Raw genomic sequence first — 20,457 nt, forward strand, 5'->3', positions numbered from 1 at the left:
ACATTCTAGTAGCCTCAGCCTGAAAACTGAAGAGTAGCTATGTAGCTGAAGTTACAATGGCACTGAAAATTGTGATTTATGACTGTTTTTCACTATTATGACCATTGCAGCATCCTCATGGTCAAGTGATCAAAATTCAGATGCTTGCCAACTGGTTCATATTTATGATAGTTGCAATGTCCCTGGGTCATGTGATCACCTTTTGCAACTTTCTGACAAGCAAAGTCAATGGGGAAGCCAGATTCATTTAACAACCATGTTTCTAACTCAACAACTATAGTGATTCACTTAACAACTTTAGCAGTGGTGGGTTTCAAAATTTTTTAGTACCAGTTCTGTGGGTGTGGCATAGCTTGGTGGGCGTGGCAGGGGAAGGATACTGTAAAATCTCCATTCCCACCACACTCCAAGGGAAGGCTACTGTAAAATCTCCATTCCTTCCCCAATCCAGGGGAAGGCTACTGCAAAATCCCCATTTCGTCCCAATCAGTTGGGACTTGGGTGGCAGAGAATAGATGGGGGTGGGGCCAGTCAGAATGTTTACTACCGGTTCTCCGAACTACTCAAAATTTCCGCTACTGGTTCTCCAGAACTGGTCAGAACCTGCTGAAACCCACCTCTGAACTGTAGCAAATAAGGTTGTAAAATGGGGCAAAACTCACCTAACAAGTGTCTCGCTTAGGAACAGAAATTTTGGGCTCAATTGTAATTGTAAGCCAAGGACTACCTGAATATCCCTTTATTCTAGTGCAGGGTGTCAAACTCATGGCCCACAGGCCGGATACATCACATGCTAGCCACGCACACCCCTGGTGTAGCGAAGGGGGAAAAAGTTGTGATACATCACTTGACAACATGTCGTCACGAGTTTGACACCCCTGTTCTAGTGACTGGAGATCTGCCTAGCTATTCAAGTGCAGATGGAGGACAAAACCATGTAGGAAGTGTGGATGTGTTACTCCATATTTTCAATATCTGTACATAAATCCATTGCTTCAATCCCTGACTTTAATCTGTTGAGCTAAAAGATCTGGGAGAACTTCTAAATATGTTTGTAGAAAGGCTTCTAAATAGATGCAACCAACATGGTTTTTGTCTCCCTTTTACTGAAGCAAGTCTCTTATGTGGCTCTTATACACATATTAAGATGTTTTAGACAAGTTGGGATCCACTTTTAGGATAGGTTTGAATGCATACAACCATAACTTCTTGCTTTTCTTGGGTTTTTTTTTTTATTAATCTTGAAATAGTTGAGGAAAAACTTTGATCAGAGATAAAAAGCTAAACCTACACATTGCAACAGGGCAATAAAGATGAGCAATGTACATTTCAAAGAAATAGCTGAGTAAGAAAAACATTGCTCTCGGTCTGTTATGAAAAAGGTCCTTCTCCTCCTTCCCCGCCCCCACCTTCTTTCAATTTATTGATTGAATTGCATCTCTTTTGATCTCAAATGGTTTTGTCATGTTTGTACTTTTCCTGGAAAACTCAGAACAGGTAATAATAACAGGGAAAATAGCTATATTGCAGTTTGGATGGAAATTTTGTGCATTAGTACTGCAGCCCTCCAGCTGAGTTAGAAGATTCCTTCCTGGAAGGAACAATTGGTCAAACAGCATCTTGCTGACAAACTCAGCAGAGACCCCACTGCATTAGAGTGAAAGTTTTGCTGACATGCGGGTTGCCTATAACCAAAATTTAGTTAAGGAATTACAGATTAATTGGGGCACTATCAGCTTTTAGCCATTGCTTTATAGCCCTAAAGATGGTTTAAAAAAACAACAGTGCATCTCATTTGTTTTCGACTTTATTTCAGAGCCACAGATTTCTCATCATATTATCTTCATAACAACCCATCAGCTTATTAGGGTATATCTTATAGCTAAAGGCCTTAAGAGAGTCAAATGCAGGGGCTCATTACTGTAAATACAACACTGGAATATCAAACTGCTGGATACTGACTGGAAAACGTTACAGGAGAATTGTTTCAAGGAATTATAATTATTGTGAAATTCCATACAAAAAATCCAACATTGAAGTAAATAAAGAAAAGCCCTGGTTTCTCAAGATTTAAGTCCTAAGTGTGCTAATTAAATAGTCAGAATTTATAAGCAAAGCCCCTGGAAGTTTGAATTAAAACTGAAAAGATTTCATCATGCACAAAACTAAATTTTGATAGAAGATCAAAACCATATAGTACAGTTATGCTTCCTTGAATGGGAACTAAGGCATGGAGGAGATTCAAAATAAATGTCCTTTCCATTTTGACCTTAATTTATGCACAGTAATTTTTTTAGAGAACCCATTATTTTATTTTAAATCATTATTTTTTTTTAATCTTGTAATTTGGAAGGAAAAAAGCTTTTTATCCAACATTTTATTTTTCAAGAAGTAGTACAGAGTGGCAGAGAAGAAGTAAAAGCTTATTTCGTAATAATGACTAAAGGATAGAAATGGAAGAAAAAAATGTAGGATTAATGGAATGGCTGCCTGTAGATAACAAAGAAACACACGAAGACTTTAATTGGTAAAAATAATTTCTGCTAATAATTAAACAAAATGACCGTCTTCCCAAGGAAAATTTCATTGCTCTAATTCGTGCTTATACAGTGAGAAATAAGAATATCTCTGGATTAAGCACTCTGTCAATATACAGGAAATAGTTCATGTTCAACCATGAACTCTCTTTGAGATTTGTACCATCATAAATTCTTCTAGGTGGCAGGATTCAATTGCATATGTCACATACTCATATGGGCTAAAAGCCAAATAATAGGGTCCCAAAAGTGCTTTTTCAAGAGGCAACTGGACTTTCTGGTTTTTCATTGAAATTGTTTGAAAACCCGAAAATCTAGTTGCCTCTTGAAAAAGCATCTTTGGCATAACCATGACCTGAATGACTGAGAAACTCCATAGCCAAATAATAGGGAAAATATATATATTTAAACCAAAAAGACTAGATAATACCTACTGACCTCAGAGGAACATGATACATGCTTCACTCTAATATCCCCCAATGGGGAGGTACTGAGACACAATATGTGGCAATACAATTAATATCTCATACTTATATTCCATTTACAATGTTTAGGGGAAATAAGAATTCAAGAGCAGGAAAAATGAAATACAGATTATTGCAAATCTGAATATTTAATTCATAGTAACCCACTGTAACCATTTCAAATTATTTATATCAGAAAGGTACAGCAGAAATAATTGGCTACTATGAAATCATAGTAGTTGCCAAATAGCTGGCATTACAATCTAGATTTATAGATCTTCGTTTTATCTGTATGCTGAATCCCAAATGATTTAGCAAGCAGAAATGTTTTGACAAATATTAAATTGATGGCACCAGCAGTAGTTAAACCTGTTTTTATTTTGTATGAGGAGGGACTTTCACCAATTGTCTGTCCCCTGAACAAATACACATCCCTAAAATCTACTTGATTGGGTTTCTCAATCTCTGGAACAAATTTTGAGGGCCTAAAGAGAAGGGATCATTTGCTTCCTACTGACAGGAATAGTATCGTCAATCAAAGATCTCCCCTAATGATATGCATTGATCCACTTATGACTTTATGACTGTAACCTTGTTGCTGGTATCCTTAAGATTTATACTGACTGTTTCCTAATGTGATTTGATTGCTTATTTGTTCCCTATGACTATCATTAAGTGTTCTAAGTGTTGTACCTTATGATTCTTGACAAATGCATGTTTTCTTTTATGTACATTGAGACAAATTCCTTGTGTGTCCAATCACACTTGGCCAATAAAGAATTCTATTCTATTCTATTCTATTTTGACTGATTTACTTAAACTATGACTGCCATCCCCCTAAGAATGATCTACACCAGTGGTTCTCAATCTTCCTAATGCCACGACCCATTAATACAGTTCCTCATGTTGTGGTGACCCCCAACCAGGGGTGGGTTCTAAATTTTTTTTACTATTGGTTCTGTGGGCGTGGTTTATTTTGTGGGCGTGGCTTGGATGTCATGTGACTGGGAGGGCGTGGCTAGCTGGTCATGTGACCGGGTGGCCATGGCTATGTGTATAGGGACTACTCAGAGGGCTGAAAAAAGTCATTTCTGACAGATCCTCACACTTTTGACTGGTCCTCACACTTATGACCATCCTCACATTTATGACCGTGCAGCATTCTTAACAACCATGTCACTCATTTCACAACTGCTTCTCTTCACCATGGTGATAAGATAGGGCAAAAAACGTAAAATGTGAGGACAGTCGTAAATCCGAGGACTGGTCAAAAGTGCGAGGCCCAGTCAAAAATAACTTTTTCAGCCCTCTGAGTAGTCCATGTGCACAAAAGGATACAGCAATAGAGAGGGATGAAGGAAGGGAAGGGAAGGGAAGGGAAATTAGAGTAGGAGTGAGGGTAAGAGAGGGAGGAAGAGAGGAGGAGAAGGAGAAAGGAAGAGGAAGTAGGAAGGAGAAGAAGAGGGGGAGGAAGAGAAAGTAAGAAGGAAAGAAAAGACAGAGGTGGTAGGTTTAAGGAGAAAGATTGCTGTACAATAAAAAAGATGAAAGGGAAGAAAACCAACCCCAAACAAATATAAGGATATTAAGATAAAGAATGAATTGTTAAACTTTAAAGAATAAAAGAGAACAAATATGAATAAATAGCAATAATTAGAAACACACATACAAACATACAATGTATTTTCTTTGAACAGAGTATTTGGCCGGTTCACAAATTTAAACAGTGTTTAGTCATTTCAATTAAATTTACAATTTCTATATTTTCTTTTTGCCATATTTATTCCTCATCTATTTTTGTAAAAAACCAATATTACCCTTCATCCTCATCTCTAATCTTAATCAAATTCAATTTTTCCCTTCTATTCTATATTATACCCCTTCCCATTGTCATCTACTTTTATATCCATCCTCACATTGGTTAATTATGTAATTATGTAATACAGTTGTTTAATACAAATTCAACATTTTAATATAAATCAATTAGTTATATAACTATCTTTTTTGTATATCAATCAATATGAACATGAATATTCCAATTATTTCCATGCAATCCAATTTCTTACAAATCAATTAATTATATTTACCAATAATAATAAAGCAAATAATTTCCCCCATATATTCCTCCAAACCACAACTTAACCATTTCTGCTTTCAACATAATATACAATTAATAGTATCTCAATTATTACAATTCCCTAGTTAAATAGAGCTTTTTTTCTTTTGTGTTTTAAAATCTTGAACCTCCTCTTTTGCCCTAAATTTCCCATTGTTTGCAGTCTTGCACCTACCTTTTTTGGTGAAGAAAAAGAAAAAGAAATCTCTCTCTGCCTCATTTTGTCACGTTACAGCAAAGACCCTGCTTTACTTTCAGTTTTGTTTTTTCAGCATACCTAGGGGGAAAAAAATCTGCTCCTCTCTTTGCAGCTAGCAACAGAGCCCTCCGCAAAACAGCTGAGAGCAAATCAGCTGAGAGTCCGGAGGCTGATCAAATCAATTTATGTTAATTAACCTATGCTGAAGCTGAAAGGGGCTGTTTTTTTCTATTTTTGCAGGAACCGGTCTTCTCATTTGTTTTCTTTTAAGATCAGCTGTAGGGCGGCCCTTTGAAGCCCCGCGGCAAGAATTTCAACGGTTTGTTTCCCTCTAGCCATCAGCTGGGACTCAGGAGGCAGCAATAGATTGGGAGTGGGAGGGGTAAGCGACCGGTGACCGGTGATCCAACAGAGGCAGAGGGTGAGGGTGAGGGTGAGTGAAGGCGTAGGGGGGGTGAGAGAGGGCTTTGGCGACCCCTGTGAAATGGCTGTTCGACCCCTAAAGGGGTCGCGACCCCCAGGTTGAGAACCGCTGATCTACACTGATATATGTTCCATTAAACCTCATAGATTTATACCCATGAAAGTATAAATGGGATTGCAAGATAATTCTGAATCAAAATTAGAATCTAAATTACAATATGCTTCTCAAATGTATCTTCTCTTCTTCACATTTTAAGATGGATTAAATTTACATCAAAAATACATTAAAGTTTCCCCATTTTCAAACACTCATATGTGAAGGAAGCAAGTTAGATAATTCTGAATACTCAAGTAAATTAAACAATTCCCTGGGCAACCAATAAAACATTCAGATACATAAAGCTTAATTTGAATTTTAACTAGCGTCTATTAGAAATCTCGGGACTATTTATTATTTGTTCAGCTAGTTAACTAAGCCTGCTCTTAATTTGGAAAATAAGATTAATCCAGCAATGAATTTGTTCTTTCCTCAGCAATACAACTCCTCATAGAGAATTGCGAGACTAGGCCTAAGTCACCATACCTAAAAGTGAAGGAAACATATAAGCAGGATGGACAAAAGTCAGGAAAAGCTCCCTCGGGGAACTAATAAAGAAGGAACCCAGTCAATAAGGAAATAAAGGAAAAAATGTCACCTGAATCTGACCAAATAAGTTGGGCCTGAAAATATGGGAAGCCCACCCCAAAAAGCAAAACAAAGCAAGGACTTTGGGGGATAAAAGGGATTTGATGCCCGCCTACTCTTGAATTGTTTTTTGGACCCAGACTTAGCGGCTTTCATCCCTCTGGCTGTGCCTGGCAGCCTAGTTGAGGATGTTAGTTAAGTGTGGATAAGTGTGTGTGTGTGTGTGTGTGTGTGTGTGTGTGTGTTTGAGAGAGAGAGAGAGAGAGAGAGGGAGGGAGGGAGGGAGGGAGAGAGAGAGAGAGAGAGAGAGGGAGGGAGGGAGGGAGGGAGGGAGGGAGAGAGAGAATATAGATATACTTTGTAATCAGTAACGTTTGCTGTTATTTTAAATTAACTGGGTCTCCATGTATTCTAAAGAACCGTTTGTGCCTCAGTATTCAGTTGAAAGTGGTTTGAGTATGTGTCTGTGAGTGAGTGACCATAAACTGAATCTGAGAGCACACGTGTGTAACACAATCACTGTCTGATCATTCAAATTCAATTATCATATGCCATAAAAATTTAGGAACTATTATTTGTCTTTTTGTTAAAAAAGGAAAAAAAAATTTGAATGGGAGGGATATTTATATTTTGATCAGATAGGCTGGAAGCCTTTTATGCCTTTACATTTTACCTTTTATAAAATGTTAAAGAAAATCAACTGAAATGAACAGCTGATAATCTGCTACTTTTGAACCAGTTAAGAAATGGGGTTATATATCTTCATTTCCAGTAACTTTGCAAAAGAAAGACACCTGGGAGAATTATACATTTCCCCCCAAAACACTTCTACACTGAAGCTGTGTATATTGAGTCTAGATCACTTTAAATATGAAGTGTCCTGTTTCAAACTTAAAATGCCACTCCCTCCCCCGGGCTGTCGCCAGCTCAGCTGCTTTGAGTGTAAAACAGGCCTTTTTGAGCATTTTGGAAGTGTTTCAAGCTGTCCACCTTGTCAAACTGCAATACCCTATTATCCTGAAAGGCATACTGTGAAAGTGACAAAGTATTTTACAAAGGAGGTAAAAATAAAAGAATCAAAAGAAAACATCCCAGTTATAGAATAAAGAATTTAAAAGCCAGGCGGAATAGATCTATTTTTTTTTCCTTGCACTGAAAAACTAATCATGTTATTGGCACGACTAAATGCTGGGCCAAAACCTGTCTCTTACAGTTTCTTTCTCTAAGAAAGAGATTTTTTCCCCTTTTGTTAGTGCTTTTGAGTATCCTTTTAACTGTTGTGAGATAGTAGAAGTTCTGTTAATTGTATGATTATTTCCTGATAAACATTTTTTCCATCAAAGTGCAGCCCTATGATTTTATGAATCTATGATTCTCTGCCTATCCTTGCATGATGACTTGAAAACTCTACAGGAAAAGATGATCCCCCCACAACACGTATGTGCATGCACGCACACATACATACACTCACACAGACTGAACAAAAGCACAGGAAGAAGCTAGGGAGGACTACTAGGAAAATGTTAGCACAGATCCAAGTTAAAGGTCCTGATGCCATTGAGAACATTTTGTAAAACTTTTTGTTATAAAAAACAATTTCTCTTATTGAGACACTTGCCTCAATAAGTATATCTAAGGAGGGGTTTTCCCCAAAAAAATCTTGCTAGTGCCTCATGAAACCAACTGATTAAAAAAAAATCATATCACTCCTTCTCAACGTTACTCATCTATTCACTTGTGGATAGATCCAGCCTTTATGCTAGGAAAGAGTTCAACTATCCAGAAAGGTGAAGGTAATTGGCTGCCACTCCCTGTGGTCTGACCTTATCTGGTGTTCATTGTCTAGATTATTAGTTAAGAACTCCTGACATCCAACTATTGTGCTGGAAGGTTTTATCTCCTTTATCCTGTACAGAGCCAACTGAATGACATTCAAAAGCCTTGGCCAGCTGCATCAAGGCAAAAAGGGATGTTAAGGAGGACTTGAGAGCTCATCTATTGTTTTGGTGGCAAAGTTCTAAAAATACTGCTGAGGCATGAAAAGAGTCCAGCCTTTTGCTAAATACAAAAGTTCAGGTACATCCAGCTATTAGAGATACTGTCTCTTCTGCTTTTTTGTCCTTTTCTCTCAACTGACTGGCATTTCTGTTGTGGTCAACACAGACGAGTTTTTTATTTGTCTGTTTCAAAAAGCACACTATGCTTGTATTGATTCTATGTAATTAAAATGCACAATAACTGCATTTAAAAAATACGGAAGGTATGGCCATCTGATTTCAAAATCGGCCAGAAGGAATTATTAAAGCAATGTGCTTGTTTATTTATAACAGCTTCCTTCTCCACATTGCTGATAATCTGTGATCCCTGTTTCAGCAGCCTTTGGAAATAACTGTTGTTTTGGGGGAGGGAGAGAGGGGGCTACAGGAGGCCAGTAATCTCTATCTGTAAACTAATATATATCCCACACTGGCTATGATGGGCTTGGTTAATTCCTGGAACCAAAGCCCTCCTACTCAGAGATCTATTAAGTTAGTTAGGGCTACAATGGATATTTGCTTACCTAAAGTGTTTAACACAAGAATTTCCGCTCCAGCATCTAAGACAGTTTGCTTAGGATCATTGTAGGTTAAAACAAAAAGCTAATTCTTCATACCTTAAGGGTCTTTCAAAATCCCCCATCTCCAAATACTGCAATCTGCTGAAGAGATATAAATATAAAGTGACTTTGCTTTTTAAAAAAGCAATTTAATAATGCCTGTAATAAAGTATTTAGATATACGATGACAGAGTCTATGCTTGAAGAGGTGGCAATCATATCTTAAGCTTAGAAACTAAGCAGGGTCAGGTATGGTTAATATTGGGATGAGAGGTCACTGGGGAATGTTGGGGTCATAGGCTACACTGGAGCTTGAAAACCACTCCAGAACAAGGCAATGACAAATCATTTCAATAGGATTGTTAAAAAACCCTTGCATAGGTATGTCATCACCAGTTAACTTGTCTCTTGAAAGTTTATCAATTTAAACTTTCAGAAATCTGAAGTAAATAGGATTGTTATTTTTTTTATTATACTTGAGGTCATATCAATTATATAATAGTTATTTCCTCTGCACTAAAATGAATAAGAGTTATATAATTCTAAATTTAGTGGGATACTAGTTTTGTTTTAAATACTGACATGAAGGATCAGCTCTGGGATAGATTGCCATACATTCACTTCAATGCAAATCAGAAGACCAGTTCATTCGGATAGAAATAAATATATAGATCAGTGTTCTATATAAATAAATGTATATAGAATTGTTCTGCTTTTATCTGTAGTGAGTATTCAAAATTTAAGAATGACATCTCAGTAAAAATCAGTAATTTTCTTAATCTGTATATAACTGTTTATTTCAGGGCTGGGTTGAACATCTTGTATTATTTTTCTAGAGTGTCCTGTTATTGATATTTGCATTGTATCTGACTCAGCATGATATGATAAATTATATTAATGGATCATTCACAGATTTGAAATAGAAGCCTGATTATAGCTAAAAACTTATTTATCAAAGGGTTTAAGGTCCTCCTTGAGACATTTCCAAGTAACCAGATAATACGTAGTACTTTGTTCTTTCTGCCCACCATTTTATTTGTTGCATGTCTAGTCTTCTTTCTCTAAGAAACATCCAAAACCTTTCTGCATACAGTTACCAATAATCCTCCCCACCCCCACCCCCACCACCAGGAATGCAATTAGATAGGATTATATATTAAACTTGTCTGAGATAATTGTAGAAGAACTCAAGTTTGAATTGAACTTGAAAGATTAGCAGGTCATTTTTCATTGTTACACTTAAGAAATTGTAACTCTCTCTATTCTTTTTGCAATGAAACAAGAATCTATATGTTAATTAATACATTTTATGTACATTGATCAGTGATTATGTTAGTAACATACTTATTAAAACTGGAGCAGAGTAGAAGAAAAAAATATGGCTGATCTATTTAATCAAATACTAATCAAATACTAGATAGGATTTAGGGTATGCTACATAAGAGATTCTATACTTACAGTCAGACTGCAACTTTCAGAAACTGTATTGTAACCGTAATTCATACGTGCATGAGTGTACACACATACACACACACACAAATCTATGATCAGTTTAAAAACTGTAAGTCCTATGAAAACATTTTTTTCATGTAGGACAATGTCTCTAATTATAACAAAATTAATTTTAAGGCATACTGAGCTTCAATTTTTCCTAAAAATTGGCATCTCTGTAGAAATTTTGATATGCAGAGAAAGTGTCCGTTCCTTCCACTGCCACAGCTTTACAAACAGACAAGATGGAATTCAAATGGTCTGCAGAAATCTAGAACACAACTGTTGTTTGGTAGGGAGGGAGTGGTTTCTTCAGGGTGTGTGCTTGGCTATCTATTGTAAGAATTAACCAAGAGTTAATCCCCCAAAGTTTTGCATGAAGTTATCTTACTTCGATAATGTCTTCACAGGGTTAAAGTCTCCCCATTGATTCAAAAATCCCATGACAGAAGTACAAAGAGCATGAGGGACAAGGATATTAATAGCACGTTCATTATATATCTTCTTGCTAGCTAAAAGCACTTTAGTCTGACTTTTGAAGTTAGTTTCTTACGGAACGGTGTGAAGTTGCAAATTGAACAATAATATAAACATCTAACATTTCTGAAGTAGGCTTGTTAATTGCATACATTATTGCCCCTTCAATTCAATTGAGTCACAAATAATGTTTTCAGTTTTACAAAGCTTCAAAATGTTATTGGTCACTGAAAAGCCATCTGTGCTAATAATTTGAAATTGGGCATTTTATGAACCTGAATGTGACCCCAAAATTTTTCAAGGAGGCAAGGCCAAAAGGATTATTTTCAAATTTGGAAGGTATCTTAAACCCCTGTGCAATTCCCAAAATGCAAAAAAAATAAAAAAAAAAATCCACCTATTCTGTTGATTCCCTCCTCTGTTGTAAATCTGCAATTAGACTCTATTTTTGTGCTATAACTTTACAAAAAAAAATTAATGTGTACTGATGAAGAAAAAAATCATCAATGACTTACGATGGGAATTCCAGGCTCTATTACTGTCATAAATTGAGGTAGTAAGGATATACAGAGATCTCTAACGCCACTGGTCTTCCAGATTATTTGCCCAGATATGATATCATTGTTTATCTTACTATTAACTAATGTGACAATTAACATTTCTTTCCTTACTTCCATAATGCCCATATGTCACTTTCTGCATTGTTTTTTGTTTTCTAAATTTCCCACCTCTGTCTTTCTGAAGATCTCAGACTCCATCCAAAATTGACTTTCTTGTTTTTCTTTTCCTTTTGACCAATTCACTTCTCATTCATTTGTAGGTTTTTGATTCAGTCCTGGTTCTGTCTCTCTATATGACCAAACTATCAGAAAAAACTTTTTCTGGTTTCCCAGTTTTGTATCCCCTATTCCAGTGGTCCTCCATCTTTCCGGCTCAGTGGACCAGTGGAGACGGTGATGGTGGGGGTGGGGTGGGAATATAGGATAGTTTTATATGCAGGCAATCTGCTTTCACAAATGTACCTTTTCTGCCGCCTGGTTCCAAATGGGCTGTGACGTAGCATTAGACCATGGACCGGGGGTTGGGGACCCCTACCCTATTCCTCCTCTTCTATTCATATCCATACATTTTGTTGCATTATACAATCTAGCTAACATGTGGTGCAAATCATGCAGGTTCTCAGCCAATAACACAAAATAATTTATATAAAAATATTTTTAGAGTTGTATTCAGACTGAAAAAATCAAGGAGCAAGACCACCATCAGCCACGGAAGCTCACTGAGTGCATTTCCATCCTCTCTATTTCAGCCCAACCAACTTCGCAGAGTTATTGATTGTAAAATTAGAAGAGGCTTATCAAGGCTACCTTGAATTTTTGGAGGAAAAATTAAATGTAAATCTAATAAGCAAATATGCAATTAAACAAATAATCTCAGTTGTAATTTGTTTTATTTTATTTTAGATTCAAATTTTTCCATCTGTTACACAACCTGTTTAAAATGTGGCAAGGAAAGACAAGTAGTGCTACAGAAGGAAAAATAAAAGAACATTTTTATTTTCTTGCAAAGTGAACGAACCATGAATGTTGCTATAAGTATCAACTAATTATCAGGATATGGAAACAGTGGAAACAGTGGAATCAGTGACTATGGTCTCATTACCACAAGAATATTTCTCCAAACAGAATCCCATTGCTAAAATATATATATATATATATATATATATATATATATATATATATATATATATATATATATATCTGAGAAAAAAAGGATTAAAAGCTCAAGGATCAAATAATTGGTTGGTTGACCTACAGTAGGGCAACTTAAAAACTTCAATCATGTGAGCAGTGGACAGAGGAGGTAGGACAAAGTTACTATGAATCAGATTAACTGGAAGAAATGGACAATTGCTATAGGTTTATTTGAGAAAAAGCAAATTCATTGTACAATTATACCTTGAGGCTTAACTAGAGCTCAATATGTAGTACATATTAAAAGCACAGCATTTCCTGAAACCAGCAGGAACATAATATTTATGAATTTATTACAGAAAAAAGAAGTTATCTTTTGAATGAAGAAAAAACAACAAATTACTCCCTCTTTCCATTTACATAATGTACTGGAAAATGTTTCCTTTAAAAACCAATTTATTTTAAATGACCATTGGAAAGATTAAAATGAAAGCAAATTCTCTTTAACATTTTGGTTAATTTATAGAAAGTAATCCACATTATATATAGTATGCCTCATTTGGGCATTTGATAAAAATCATGAAGGCATGAGGTCTTTTACAAATAGCAAACATATTCTACGATAATATTTTACAAAGTGGACAAAAGGCCATTATATCAGAAAAGGTGTTTCCAGATGGCTTTTCTAGAAAAAAAAAAAAAGGTCAGCAGTAGTTCAGAAAACTGTTTTTTTTTTTTATTATTCCAATTTAGCCATGTGATTTTCCACACATTAAATTAGGCCTTCAATATGTAATATTTAAGGTTATACATCAATCTTCTACATGTTTATAATGCATCTAGGAAAGCCACAGTACGATTTTGTGTTGCTTGACGAAGAGTACTTTCTTCCTATTCTATGTTGTGATAGCAAGTGTGTCAATGCAATGCTTGAAATTTCCTCCAATAGCAAAGTAGTAGAGCAATAAAGATACAGCTCTGAAGTGAGTGAAGGTAGTCCTCAGTTTACAATGGAAATTGGAACCAGAATTACTGTTGCTAGGTGATGTGGTCATAAAGTATGATGTTACATGACAACACCTCTTAGCAATGGCAATTCTGGTAGTCTAAGTTGTTGTCATTAAAGGAGGATGCTACGTGGTTGCCATTTGTAACCTCCTGCCAGTTTCCCCATTGGCTTTGATTGTCAAGCCAGCAAAGAAGGTTGCAAATCGCAACCATGTGACTATGGAACGCTGCAACAGCCAGAACTCCAAGGATTGGTCATTAAGTACCATTCATTCACAAGTTTGAACAGTCACTGAACAAGTGGTCATTAAGCGAAAACAGCTCTGTTAAAATTTCTTGAATCCAACTATGGCAACAGTATGCAACCAAACCACTTCTAAATTTATAAATTGTCGGGCGCAAGCAACCAAAGCAACACTGAGAATGGATCAAGTAGGTTTCATTATTGTTGATCATCAATTTACAAGAATCTCGCCAGACTGCCTGCCTTCTTTAGGAAACAGCATATATATACCTAAAGGTTTGACGTCAAACATTCCCTTCCTCAAATGGACTCTAAGCTGGAATGTCTTTTAACACACACACACACCACTATTGGGGCCTCCTTTGTTTCAGCCAGTGGTTACATCACTTAAATTATGCCAAATTCCTATCAACAGGAACTCAAGCAGAAGTCTCTTCTCTTGATACCTATTGTCAAGATCAAGAGTAAGGTATACTATTATATTTTCAGCATAATGTATGGATGTTATAGGAGATGACCAGGCTCAGACTGAGGGAAGGGTCAAATGGGTTATCAGTTTAGAATCCCTTTATGCCTACAACAGATTTATGTCCAGCCCTCCTTGAATTCTTCCTTATCTACCACCAACTTGCCTTGACCATTAGTAGTTTAGATTCTTGTTTAGAGATAGCATGTAATAAACTTGTATTCGTTTTGTACCTAACCCTAACTCCCCGACATGTGTCTCCAGAAGGGGAGTAGCAATAGTACTTAGCAATAGCACTTAGACATATATTCCACTTCACAGTGCTTTATAGCCTTCTCTAAGCAGTTTACAGAATCAGCATATTACCCTCAACAATCTGGGTCCTCATTTTACTGACCTTGGAAGGATGGGAGGCTGAGTCAACCTTGAGTCTGGTGAGATTCGAACTACCAAACTGCTGGCAATCAGCAGTCAGCAGAATTAGACTGCAAAACTGCATTTTAACCACTGAGCCACCACGGCTCTTAAAAGATAAAAGGACAAGATGGTGGCCATGCACATAAAATAGGAGCATGGCTTTCACTGCATGGTTGTGGCAGCTTTTTGACTCGGGGACCCACATGTTATGATTACGTAGATAGCCACCATTGCAAAACAGACACATGAAAATGTACTTCATGATAATATATACCACATGTTTTGCTTTCTACCTATTTCATTTGTGTTTCAGTTCAATTTTTATATATGTAGAGAAGATTTTGACAGACAACTAATCCTTGCAAGCAGAAGGCCTGCAAATATCTGTATGTATATAACCTGAAGTTGAAATTAATGTAAAATGAAGAAGAAGAGGAAGGGAAAGAGGATACATCACAATAATGGGAAATAAGACAAAAAGCAAAATCAACTAAGGTTTGTGAGGTAGAAAGAAACAAAGAATTTCTAGAAGCTTTTAGCTATCATAGCTATAGGTTATCTAGGTTATTGCCTAGATAAAACATGGGGGAAAGGACTGTGAAAAAGTAGATTTTAGTAAATAATTAAGAGAAAAGTAAAATCTGAAAGACAATTGAAAGGAAACAACTATATGCTAAAGGAAATAGTGGCCAGAAAGAAAAATACAACTAAGTGTAAATGTACACCAGGCATATGACAAGGATATTGTGTGTTGTTGCAGGGGAAGAAACATAGCCCACATTGGGATTGTAGTAATTAGTGAAGCCTAAAGCCAATAGAACACCCAGAATAAATCAGGGTACCTAAATTCAATTTCCCATTCAGCTGGAATGTTCACAATTTATCTATATGTCACTTATCATCTGTCAATCTGTCACAGAGCTAGGGTGATGAGGATAAAATATGTGAACATTATATTGTAAGAGGATGCACCAAGGTTTAGGAACAATGGGAATAATTCAAAATATCACTAAGAAATAGCAAATGAATACTTCAGTGTCAAGTTTACCTAGAAAAAGTTTTGAGCCCAGCAGAAAAAAAAAAAAGATTCAAGCAACTCACAGAAACTCCATCTAAATGATTTCACCCTTAAATAAGGATGGGGGTTTTTCCTCATTTAATTTTCAGGATTCTGTTTTTAACTCCCTATTTATTGATATTAAAGGTGATTAGTAAAACTTCATGTGAATTGCGCTTCATTGGATTTCTGATACTAAAAATATGACATATAAATCCTTTCCCAAACATCTTGAATGGGATAAATATAAATCCTGTTCTAGCATTTTTAGTGTCTTTCCTTATATCGGTAATTTTATATGGATTTCTGAAGATTGGATTCCACCATCACAGTATTACTTTCAGCAATTTGGTTTTTAATTATCTATTAATACCTCCTGATCACTAATGGAAAAAGATCAGACAGTCAATACAAACACATTTGTATTGCCTTTCTCCACATTCACAAGTTTGAATGGTTCACTCTAAATGTAAAGGAACAATAGTGGACCCTAAATTCTGAGATTTGAGTGAAAGCTGAGAGATCCTGTTCTTCCTATGGAAATTTAGAGCTAAAAATTCTTATAATAAATTGATAATAAGCAGTATTAATATTGGAAACTGGTAAAAGGGTATAGGTGCAATCATCATCATTAAAAAAAACTTTAAAAGACAAAATAATCTTAATCTTTATCTTTTATCTTTATTTGATTTGTATACCGCCCTACTCCCGAAGGACTCAGGGCAGTGAACAGCCAAACAGTAAAATACATAAATACAAAATTTAAAAAACAGGATAAAATCGAATTAAACAATTTGGCCCAGACAAATTAAAACACCCCAATCATTTAAAAAACAGATTAAAATTTGCATATTAAAAAGAAAAGAGGGAAAAGATTAGGCCAGGCCCGCCTAGTGGAATAAAAAGGTCTTCAAAGCGCGGCGGAAGGTGCGCAGATACTGGATCATCCGTATCTCCGGGGGGAGCTCATTCCAGATAGTAGGTGCCCCCACAGAGAAGGCTCTCCCCCTAGGGGCCGCCAGTCGACATTGTTTGGCTGACGGCACCCGGAGGAGCCCCTCTCTATGAGAGCGTACTGGCCGGTGGGAGGCTATTGGTGGTAATAGGCGGTCCCGTAAGTAACCAGGTCCTAAGCCATGGAGCGCTCTAAAGGTGGTAACCAAAAACTTGAAGCGCACCCGGAAGACCACCGGGAGCCAGTGCAGCTCGCGCAGGAGAGGTGTTACATGGGAACGCCATGTCACTCCCATTACCACCCGTGCGGCAGCACTCTACGCCACTTGGAGCCTCCGGGTGCTCTTCAAGGGGAGCCCCATGTACAGAGCGTTACAATAGTCCAGGAGGGAAGTGACAAGGGCATGAGTGACCATGCGTAAGGAGTCCCGATCCAGAAAGGGACGCAACTGGCGAATCAGGTGAACCTGATGAAAAATCCTCCCAGTCACGGCCGTCAAATGCTCTTCTAAAGACAGCTGTGAATCCAGGAGGACGCCCAAGTTGCGAGCCCTCTCCGTGGGGGCTAATGATTCGCCCCCAATAGTCAGCGATGGCGCCAACTGACTATATCGGGATGTCGGAAACCACAGCCACTCGGTCTTGGACGGGTTGAGCCTGAGCCTATTCCTCCCCATCCAGATCCAATAATGATCTTCGACATCCCATTTTCGCCTCTGAATGAAAGACTCCTCCTTCCTTCAGTTCTTGATCATTTATAGTTGACATTTGCTCTAATTTCCCATTTAACATATGACAAATTAGAGCCAAACTGCCATTCACAGAAGGAACTAGGTATTGCCAAATTCTGCTTGTGGATTGCTCATCTTGGCAGATGTAAAGTGGTTGGAAATGTTCAATCTCCTTTCCTCCTGAAAGCAGTTATGTCTACCAAATCTACTGCAGAGAATTAGAAGATTATCTACAACAGTGTAAGAGCAATTCACTTGTGTATACATTATTCTATTTTCTATTACAAGGACCTTTATGGGAACAGAACAACTTCTGTGAAAAGAATACAGTTTTCCAACTGTAGAACAACAACTATGAATAGAAAAGCAACTCAGAACTCAGGAGAAATTTCCTGACAGTTAGAACAATTAATCGGTGGAACAACTTGCCTCCAAATGTTGTGAATGCTCCAAGTTTTTAAGAAGATGTTGGATAACCATTTGTCTGAAGTGGTGTAGGGTTTCTTGCCTAAGCAGTGGGTTGGACTAGAAGACCTTCAAGGTCCCTTCCAACTCTGTTATTCGATTATATTCTAATAATTCTATTTTTTTAATTGTTGGTATTTTCTAGATATGGACATGTGCTTATAATATGGATGTCATATGCCCATATATTAGTAGCTTTAAATTAAGGATATAAGAAAGTGCTTCCAATTCAGGAAGTTTCTGTTTATTTTTATTTATAATGCTACTATATTTCTGTATTAGTTTATGACTAATTCTCTCAAAATGGATTAATGTCTCCCAAAATACCTATTTAAATTCATTATTTAATCTGCCAAAAATGTGTTAAAACATTTTGAGCAAAACCTGGCAAAGTGCTATATTTTGATCAGGACACTAATCCAACAAGCAAGAATCAGAGCATTTTGTATGGAAAAGTGCAATCTACAGCATATAGCATACCTATTTTAAAAACATAAGCAAAAAAAAAAAAAAATAGAAGCACCTGGTTTAATTAGAATTTTCAAACTAATTTATTTAGACTCCTACTGGAATATGATGAGAAGTATGAATCTATTCATAATTATATGCATGTGAAAGGAATCTTCATTATACTACCAATGTGCACGTAGCAATAATATCTGAAGTTTTAATTCTTTCTAAATCCCTTTTGTCAAAAGATAACATCAAATAAGTCTCACTAAAGGATTACTTTCTAAAGGTTTTATCTCTTTCAAAAGGCCAGAAACCCAGAGGTATTAATTTGTATTTTGCACAATTTAAGTTTCTTACTTTTTATATCATAAGTGTAGAAGTAAATTAAATGGGATTTCCTAAGCAATGCATTTTCATGGCACAAGGGAGCTAAAAAAATCACGCTTTAACAAGACATCTAGCTACTGAGAACATGAGAGTATCAGCTTCTTTTGATTACAAATATATAGTATTTATAAGTCATCAATCCAGAAATAGATAAAGGCCATGACTGAATTGCTCAGAATAGTAAATCAGAAATGAGTTACATTCAGTTTTACCTCCATTCGCCATACAAAGAAATCAGGAACAAAGTATGAATATCTTCCATAGTTTTTGTTTCTTTATTTAAAAGGAAGATAATACAACATAACGGCAGTATGAAAGTACTGGAATTTCAGACTTGGAAAGACCATTGTGCTCAAGATATAGAGCATGGAAGAACACTATGTGGTCTTGGATTGTAATAAAATATTTGTTTATTAAATAAAGATATGAAGAACGATAGGATCATAGATAATTAAGAAATCCACTGTTGAAAATCAAATATTTTACCTTGCTAGACAGCTACAGGAGTGTCCATCCTTTATAGAATGCCTGTTTTCCATTCACACTCCAAGATAATCTTCCAATTAATTCTATTTTTGGAGAAAAATATGTATACATACACAAAACATACATAGCACAATACATTTTTAATCCTAACCTAAGGTCTTTGCAAAAAGTGGCAGTCTCGGTTAACATTTGCTAAACCCTCTCTGATTGAATCACAAATTAGCAGTCCTACTTGCAAAAGGAAAGGCTAGAGATTGACCACGCATCAATCTTACTGTTCTTTATTAATAAAGCAATTCACCTCATGTTGCTATTCTACAAATCTCTTTCAAGCGACATCATTTTTACAGTATTGCTGGAACTGATGCTTCTTTCACCAAAAGTGTTATTATGCTTTGTGGAAAGTTCCTTCCCAGATATTTGGAAGCTGATAGAATGCACTAGACTGATGGCTAATCTTTTCAGCACCGGGTGCCGAAACAGGAGCAAGCGTACAGGAACCTTTTGCCAAAATGGGAGCGTGCACATGAGCGTTTGTGTGTGAAAAACTGGAAAAGCAGATGATCTTCTGGTTTCCAGAGTGCCATTTGCTCTTCTGGTTTTTGGTGCGCATGTGCGCACGAAACCAGTTGTCCGGGGCGCATGCGCTGGTTCCGCCTGGCCTTTCGGGGGTCCTCACACCTCCCTGCCTACCCCCCGCCCCCCGTTGGAGTGGCAGGATATCCCCACCGATGACCCGGTTCCACAGCCCTGGACAGGGAGAGAAAGTTGGGCAGGGAATGCTTCCTCCATCCGCTGGAAAGCCGGAGCCCCTTCCCGGCCTCGAAGGTAAGGGGCGTCAGCGTTCCCGGGCTCAGGTTGGGGGATCAGCAGGCGGAAGACCTTTGCCCAACTCTGGGCGGGATGAAGCGACCCTCCACCCCACCACTGAGAACAAGCCGGCACAGCCCCCCCTTCCTGGTCGCTTCCTGGCCGTTGCTGCCTTTTACCCCCTCAGTGGCGTCTCCATGCTGCGCTCTCCTCTGGCCCTCCTGGGGCAGCTTGCCTCCCTGATGGTGACTCCTCCTCCTTTTCCTGCTCCAGCATCCCGGCCAGAAGTGGCAGTGT

General features: G+C 37.2%; 1 protein-coding gene across 10 annotated transcripts in view; it reads right to left on the reverse strand.

Moving 5' to 3' along the window:
• NCKAP5 (NCK associated protein 5) overlaps window positions 1-20,457 on the reverse strand; it is a 674,857-nt gene that overhangs the window by 198,998 nt on the left and 455,402 nt on the right. Inside the window, exon 1 of one of the 10 annotated variants that reach the window (XM_034423857.3) lies at window positions 10,479-11,374. The exons of the other annotated variants lie outside the window; for them this stretch is intronic. Within the exon in view, the coding sequence (XP_034279748.2) occupies window positions 10,479-10,523 (45 nt within the window). The 5' untranslated portion in view covers window positions 10,524-11,374. Of the gene's footprint in view, window positions 1-10,478; window positions 11,375-20,457 lie in introns of those variants that run through there. 10 annotated transcript variants of the gene reach the window in all.

This window comes from Pantherophis guttatus, chromosome 1 (assembly GCF_059756535.1).
Source record: "Pantherophis guttatus breed Tessera chromosome 1, ASM5975653v1, whole genome shotgun sequence".
Taxonomy (NCBI): Eukaryota; Metazoa; Chordata; class Lepidosauria; order Squamata; family Colubridae; genus Pantherophis; species Pantherophis guttatus.